Source organism: Vitis vinifera, chromosome 1 (genome assembly GCF_030704535.1).
Source record: "Vitis vinifera cultivar Pinot Noir 40024 chromosome 1, ASM3070453v1".
Lineage (NCBI taxonomy): Eukaryota > Viridiplantae > Streptophyta > Magnoliopsida > Vitales > Vitaceae > Vitis > Vitis vinifera.
The window spans coordinates 25601943-25609775 of record NC_081805.1 but is presented as its reverse complement, the minus strand read 5'-3'; the positions used below and the strand labels follow the sequence as shown (position 1 = coordinate 25609775).

Sequence of the window (7833 nt, the reverse complement as noted above, 5' to 3'; positions counted from 1 at the left end):
AACCTTTTTTTTAAATAAAACTTACATGCTAATATCTCTAATATAGAAGTGTTGTTCTACCTTACCCATAATAGAATGTGTTTGAGAGAAGTATAAATAAGATAGGAATAAATTGAATTCCAAACCCAATGGATTCAAGTATTGTCTTAAGTTGTCTCAATATATCCCAATTACATAGATGCTTAAATAATAATAATTATTATTTTTATTCTATTTCATTTTTTTCCTCTTATATTCGTGAAGTGTTGTTCTACCCTACCCATAATAGAATGTGCTAGAGAGAAGTATAAATAAGATAGGAATAAGTTTGAATATTTTTTTTTTCAAACCCAAGTTAGATTCAAGTATTTCCTTAACTTGTCTCAATATATCCCAATTACATAGATACTTAAATAAAAATAATAATAATTTTTTTTTCTTTTTTTAATACATATAAAATAAAAATTACGGTTTCATAAAAATAAATTATAAAATTTATAATATTTATAAATTATAAGTGTAACATAAATGTAAATAATTGAGACTGAGACTAACTCACCCATTTGCCATCCTATATGACCATGCTATGGTTCTTCTCATTTTTCTTCTTGTCCTGTTACTCAAGTTTGAACATATCACTCTTTCCTTCACTGCCATTTGTATAAGTTATGTATTAGACTCTAAATCTTTCTCCATTTAGCTAGAAGCTGAAGATGAAACCAAAGTTACAATTTTTAAAGAGTAATATTAATATTACAAAAATTTTATTAAACATAAAAGAATTTTTTATATAAGTCAAAATAGAGCTTCTATAAGAAGCCATTTGTTTATATATATATATATATATTTCTTCAAGCGATCAATCTCTAAATTGTATTTAAAGACCTACTTCTCCAAATTATTAAAAATAAACTTGTTTTAAGATTTCACCTTTCTAAAATATGAATATACATATCTGTGAATCCATATTTAAGAGATCTAATTAAATACTCTGAAAGCTTCAAAGGTTGCTTAAAGCCCTTTGTAAATCTTTATTTCAATTAAGGTAGAAGCTTTGGTTTATCTTTAGTAAGAGTATTCGAGGCATTTCCATATCCCCCAGGGTTCCTATATATATATAGATCAACAAGGACTAGCATTTTATTTGAGTTGCTACGTTCAATTTTTTACACAAGCAAGAGAGGAGGCTGCAGACACTGTTTCAAGTGGAAGACTACTAATTCTACAGAGCTACTGTAGTATATATATCCATACAACTGCCATGGTGAAAATCATAAACACTACCATAACCATCTGAAAAGATAATTCTAATATTTGTTAAACATCTGTCATCCAAATTACACATTAGCTTCCATGCCTTGGCAAATATGATTAGAACCAAAAACTTTGTCTTCTTCCCTTTAGCTTCCAAAGTGGAATTACATCACAAATTCTCAAATTGAGACATAGAATAACTCACAGGGAGTCCAGACCCCATCCACGAAACTTTAAAACAGAAGAATACCAAAGAGAGGTGTTACAGCCTTACAGGGTAAGTGTTGGGCCGATAGAATCGACTCCTTAGAACCTGTTATGGGTCAAAACGATTTAAGGTTGAGGGATTGTACAACATCAGATTATCTAAAATATATTGGGGGATTGTCCATTAAATACGTTGAGGGATTCAACCAATCTCAGTAGCCCCTGCATTCAACTTTTAGGGTGGTTACCATTAACAGAGAAGACCGTAAGAAGGCATGTCTTCTATCCGTAGGACGTCATCCATTAGAAGTTCCTTTTCCAGCTGAGCTCGAGTAGATTTCAAAACATCCTACAAGATGATTTAACCAGCACCCAACTAAAATTAGTGCATGAGAGTGGGAAAAATAACAAATAGAAGCATGATTCTGATTGATCTTAGCATGTAATCCCGGTTTTCCATATGTATAGGCCCTATTTGATGGTCATCTTGATATGGGGTTAGCATGCTTCAAGTTGATACAATGTTAGCAAGCACAAATCATGAGAAAGTAGTGTTTCTCACATTGAACTCCATGTATGTGGCATTCCTATCCAGCCATTGTTTGTCCATAACCATGAAAGCCACACAATAAAGCAAGTCAAAGGCCCACTCATTCTCTGAAAGTACAAGAAATCCAATTAGTTTGACAAGAAGGAAATCATGAAAAGTAATACAGGGAAGGAGACATGATGAAGTCTAAAGCTCAAGCATTATTTTGTGCTGTGGAAATTAGCATATATGAAATTTGGCAAGAGAGTCCATGAGAACAAAAACTATACTCATATATTAAGAATTGAATTTTGAGGCAATTACTAGGGGAAGCGGTCCTAAGATCTCACCTGACAACATCTGTAAGAACACTGCTCTGACAAAGGTCCTGGGTTTTGCTGCAAATAAATAAACTAAACTTCATTAGCAATCTGCTCAAGATCTGGGAAGAGTGGAGATGGATTCATCTAGGTTTGCTTGGACCAATGGAACTGACTTTTGTGAGGCACAGGCTCAGAGTAGAGAACATTATGCAAATCTACAGGATGAACTATTTCAAATACTGAATGAAGGTATTTTATCTGCTTACAAGCATCTAGATCAAGCATCTGCATTATCATGAATGTGATATTTACACCAGCAACAGCGAATGGATATTCCCATGCAGCTCGCTTTCCCCTCTGCTTCTTTAAAAGAAGTTGAAAAGATATCTGCAGAAATAGATGTAAACTACAAAATTAAACTACATGTGATGTTTTCCACAGCATGATAGTTTTGATAAACATAAGCCCATTCGGCCTAGAGCTTAAGCCCTAGATGTTAGGTGTTTCCCCCAGGTGAAACTTTTTTTAATGTGAAGTTGTGAACCACTCCAAGTGCAAATGATAAACAAGACCTATCATTGAAGATAAAGGGTAGTCTTCATAGAATCAGAGAAGATTTTGGCAAGCAGATAAAAATTCTGAAAGTTTCAGGGTTTTATTCAAATGGTGTGATTGGGATCTTACGGAAAATGTCTTGGCAAAGAACAGCAGGTTCTCCAAGGAAATGAATCCAGCTCCTCTGTTCATCACATAAAATCAACCCAATCAAATGAATAGGGAAGGAAACATTCCAGAAAGTATAAAAATGAACAAAGAGCAGCAGACTGGATGACATGAGGACAAAACAACCTGAAATCAGTTGATGGGTCTCTTCCCTGCCACCCCATTTCTTTCCATTGTTCAGATATCAAACCATGAAGCTCCTGACCAGGGTAGGTAGCAGACCATAGAGCTCTTAAAGCTTCCTGTTTAGCAAGTTGCTGAAAATCAAATATTTTCAAAAGAAACAAAGAAATATTCTTGAAGAAATATTCAAAAATTAAATTATCTTATGTTTAACTCTAGTGCTCATGTTTGAGTTAATTCTGGCAAACTATCAGCTGGAGATACTCTAAATTAGGTCCCCTCTTTGAACAAATCTAGTATTAAGTACTCGTATCATATGCTTACATATTATACTCAGAACATAAAATACACCTGGTGATCTGGCCGTGAAGCGTCAAAGTAAACTTTCATTCGATGCCTCAACCTTCTAAGTCTCTCTTCCTGCAGGTTTTCAAAAAATATATATATCATACTTAATCAATGATAGAGACAGGTTTATGTTAGCCAAATAAGCTCAACACTACCAAGCCCAAGATGAATGACATACACACAGACACATTAACTTCAAAATCAGGAGTTTCTCAAGTAAAAGATATCGCTTGTTTCTAGTTGGTTATACACAGATAACCCACTCCTTTTCTCAGCTAAGCTCATTTCCTCGCTTACAAACAACTGCCAAGCATGTGGCCTGGTCTTCAGCATTAGAGGTTATGAATGATTTCTAAGTCCATGAATGTCCTGTGTGCATCTAGCCAGAAAGAACTGAGCAGATTTAATGCCAATTTTGTTTCCTATTGAAGAGCAATCGAAATATCAGGTTTGTCTTAGGGGCAAACACAAGACCACACAACATGCTCACCAGGCACCAGTTTATACACAGATATAAACTAGAATAAATTAAGATGTAACTAAGTTATTGAACTGAAATAAATTAATTTTTATAGCAATAAATTATATTTGTGTAGAGAAAAGTAACGGGTCAATTGAACACAGAAGCCAAACTCATCAAGTCAGATTTTGCCACCTTTTTCATCTTTTAAGTCCAATAAAAGTTCAGAGTTCAACTTTTAAGGTATGAACAGCAAAAAAAACGCAGGATACATTATCAAGAGCAGTTCATCAGAGAATATATGAATAAGAAAATTAATCTAAGAAAACGACAACAATATGAAAGATAAGGTGTTTTTCCCTCTTTTTCCATTCATAAGAGGAACTTGCCTGGTGGGGTGTCAAGTTGATACAAATACGTTCATAAGTTCCCTTTCTCTTGAAGCAAACACAAGTAAGGCCCCTACCAATCCATGTGGGCGTCCCACAAGTCACATCATCTGTATGAAACCAGACATACTATTAATCAACTAATAAAATAATTATTTAATACCCATTTGAACAAACACAAGAAAGAACCAACAACTGCAACAAACAGAACAAAGTATAATCCTCAGCTGACTTGCCTACTAAAACATTTCATGGCGGCAATAAGGAAAAAACAAAAACAAAATAAAATAAAAACCACAGCCTCTTGAGTGACCCTTTGGTCCCAAAAGAGGGATAATCTAGTAATGATTTCATGACACCAGGTAGAGATTCCCTGTCAGATGACATTAGCTGATTAGCGTGATGGTGCAAATTATGTAGGACTGTTGATCCTCTCATTTATCCCCTTTTAAAATCAGTTGCGGCCGTTTTGAATAACAAAATTGTATCCAAAATTAAGAAGCGAAATTAAAATAAATAAATAAAATAAAATAAAAAGTAGAGACAGACACCTAGGGGAAAGGGTTAGGAACTAGATTAGGAGCAAGGAGAATGATATCATTTCCACCATATTTATCAACCTTTTTTTAAATTGGATAAAATTTCTACAACATAGTTTCAGCAAAAACTATTCTTCCTGTTTATCAGCTTCTAATATTTATTTTTAAAATTCTTTTCCCTTTTTTTAATTTTTAATATTTTCTAAAAATGTGGTATGAAAGAAAATAGCAACATGTTTTTCCAAAATTGATTTTTGTGATATAAAAGAAAAAATTGTTAATATTTTTTCTAACTTTTCCTTTTCTGCGTAATTTTATATTTTGCATTTTTTATTTAATCATCACATAGATTACAATGAGAGATTAAAAAAAATATTAAATAAAAAAAATAAATGATAGAGAAAAATGTGTTATCCCGTATAAAAATAACCACAAAATAGAAATTCTTTTAATATAATTCAGCTTTTATTTCTTTAATCAAAATATACATAAAATTTTAATTATTTTTTAGATAAATTTTGTATTTCATCAACTGAAAATACACTTTTTCCCAAAATGATGTTTACTCAAAATAAAACTGAATTTATCATTTGCCCAATCAAGAAGAAGAAAGATTAAAAAAGAAAAAAAGAAAAAAGGGTAATAGGATGAGGAAGGTAACATCAGGACAAAGCAAATTACTGTTTTTGCACAAAGCGTATGGTGGGGACCAACCCACCAACTAATCCTCTGCTACTCTCAACTAGCTTGCTTGCTGAAAAAGTTCCACAGGAGAGGAGGAATAATCAAGTGGAAACCAGGGTCTTAAGCAAGCGCTCTCCTGCTCTAAGCTGAGCGATGGCGCGTGTAACCAACGAAACTTAAGGAGCGTGGACTTCAAATTCGAGGGGCTCCAGGCAAATTGATTCGGATCGTACTAGGTGACGTTGGGTCTACACGGCCCATACCTAGGGAACGTACTAAAGTATAATGGGCCGGGTCAAACTTTTAGTACCACGGCCCAAGTGCAACAAGAGAGTACTCTGTCATCGCTTTTGTACACAACTCAACTATTGATTCCCAGAATTAACAAAATCTGTCTTCACTTCTTCGCAAAACAACACCGCCCATTATCATTCATTTTCAGTTCAGATATCATAACTATTATTCAGAAAATTAATATTATAGGCATTCTTTGATACACCTTCCATTTTTTATTTTTTAAAATAAATATTTTTATAAAAAATAAAAATTCTTATAAAAAATGTACATACTTACCTTAACTTCAAAATTAGATGTGGTTTTTGGATGAATAAATTTAAAAAATGTTTCATTGCACTCCATACTTGACAAGTTTGGTCAAGCATCTTCACAGTACAATAAAAAGAAAAAAAAATGAAAAAAAATGAAAAACATGATTTTTCCAATTAAAAAATTATAGATTTTTAAATAATTTTTATTGTACTTTATTTTAAAAACCAAATAAAAAATTTAGGATTCCATCCAAATTTTCTGTATCATCATGGAAAAAAAATGAATTTAGTTATCAACTACTTCAACCTAAACAATGTACCTTTTCATAAAATTCGGTATAAAAATAGAAAAACTCACCAATCCAATGAGGACTCAGTGATTAGTCCAGGATTCAGTGCAAATGGAGGCATCAGCCAGTGTGGCGTTGTTTTGGCTAGAGATAGTGTGGTCCTCGCCTATATTCTTTAGCCTATCATGTAGGCACAACATCGACTCATCTTTAACACCTGCTCCCTCTCCCTGTTCCTACCCTACGCGAGTTTCTCTAACAAGTGACAACTACTTTCACTGTTATCTGGTTCCTCAGAAACGACTACTCATCCAGCGTCTCCGACTCCGATTTTGGCAATGACGACTTGTACGGTTGTACCGCAACGTTATTCATCGTTTTCTATCATGCCTGTCCTTTTGAGGTTTTTTTTTTTTTTTTTTTGAGATTTTCTATCAATTCAAACAAGAAATTAAACCGCAAAATTTCACGACAAATGCACGATAGTGCAGAAATTAAAATAATAGCATCATAGCATAACCTAAACCAGAGAAGAAGAAAAGAGTCGTATATGAAAAAAGAAAAAGAAAAATCAAAAGTAGTAACTGATTCAGAAGAACGTAAATAGATCCAAATCGTGCAATCTCTCAACTGAAACCAAGCCTAGCAAACGAAAAACAGAAGCGCAAAGCCAATGCGAATCGAATTGATTAAAAGCGAAAGAAAAAGACAAAATCGACCGATCAAAAGCGGAGGAAATCGAAATGAACTTGACAATGGGGTAATGGATCACGAAGATGGAGAGAGAAAGATTACCTGAAGAAGAGGCAGAGGCGTGAGGGCATCTGGAGACGGAAGAAGGAGAGAGAGTACGGATGGCGACGCAACTTCCCTGAGTCCTTTCAAGGCTCATCGGTGACGACTGCAAAGGTAGTTTCAAGGCTCACAACTCAATCCACAATCCCCTCAATCCTCTCAATCCTCACCCAAACTCCGTGTTTTTCTCAGCCTTTTTCAGAGTCAGAGCGATACTTTGCGCACACTCAGGAACCGCTTCGTCGTTTTCCTCCCGGTTACTATATGTCTTGTGTGGACTCTCTCTCTTTTAAACCTTCCTTTCTCCAAACTACCCTTCTCAATCAATTCTATTTTAAAATTCACATTTTATTTTTTACCCTTTTTTTCCTCCCTTCACACCCTCTTAAATTTTTTTTTCCAATTTTGGAAAGAAAAAGCCTTATTCAAATAGAATCTTGTATTATTATTTTCGTAACGGAAATATTATTTATTGTGAATAAATTTTAAATTTAATTTTAATGAAAATAAAAATGTTTCTAACTTAAATTGAGTAATAACATTTGTTAATGAATATTTGAGTAAATACAATTTTTTTAAGCATCAGTAAATAATTTTAATATATATGAATTTTAAAATAATTTTAATATATATTTTTTAACA

The 7833-nt window shown here is 33.5% G+C and overlaps 1 protein-coding gene across 2 annotated transcripts; it reads right to left on the bottom strand.

Moving 5' to 3' along the window:
* Window positions 1-1241: 1241 nt before the first annotated feature.
* On the bottom strand, window positions 1242-7462 carry LOC100259084 (uncharacterized). Of its 2 annotated transcripts, none has more exons than XM_059734651.1 (9): window positions 7192-7462; window positions 4332-4445; window positions 3490-3554; window positions 3142-3257; window positions 2977-3031; window positions 2559-2679; window positions 2320-2367; window positions 2003-2097; window positions 1242-1789 (listed from the first exon to the last, which is right to left on the bottom strand). In XM_059734651.1, the coding sequence occupies exons 1-9, from the start codon at window positions 7286-7288 to the stop codon at window positions 1691-1693; spliced, it is 810 nt and encodes a 269-aa protein (XP_059590634.1). In that variant the 5' UTR covers window positions 7289-7462; the 3' UTR covers window positions 1242-1690. The 2 variants fall into 2 exon arrangements, with proteins under 2 accessions (XP_059590634.1, XP_059590645.1); XM_059734662.1 differs by lacking the exon at window positions 7192-7462 and adding an exon at window positions 6465-6485.
* Window positions 7463-7833: the final 371 nt, after the last annotated feature.

What these genes read in the sequence shown, in the direction of transcription:
- LOC100259084 (XM_059734651.1), bottom strand. Translation starts at nt 7,288, where the DNA reads ATGAGCCTTGAAAGGACTCAGGGAAGTTGCGTCGCCATCCGTACTCTC. An exon ending in CTTCACGGCCAGATCACCAG is followed by an intron (nt 3,258 to 3,489) that starts GTGTATTTTATG and finishes CTTGCTAAACAG; the next exon opens with GAAGCTTTAAGAGCTCTATG. An exon ending in CCACATACATGGAGTTCAAT is followed by an intron (nt 1,790 to 2,002) that starts GTGAGAAACACT and finishes ATCATCTTGTAG; the next exon opens with GATGTTTTGAAATCTACTCG.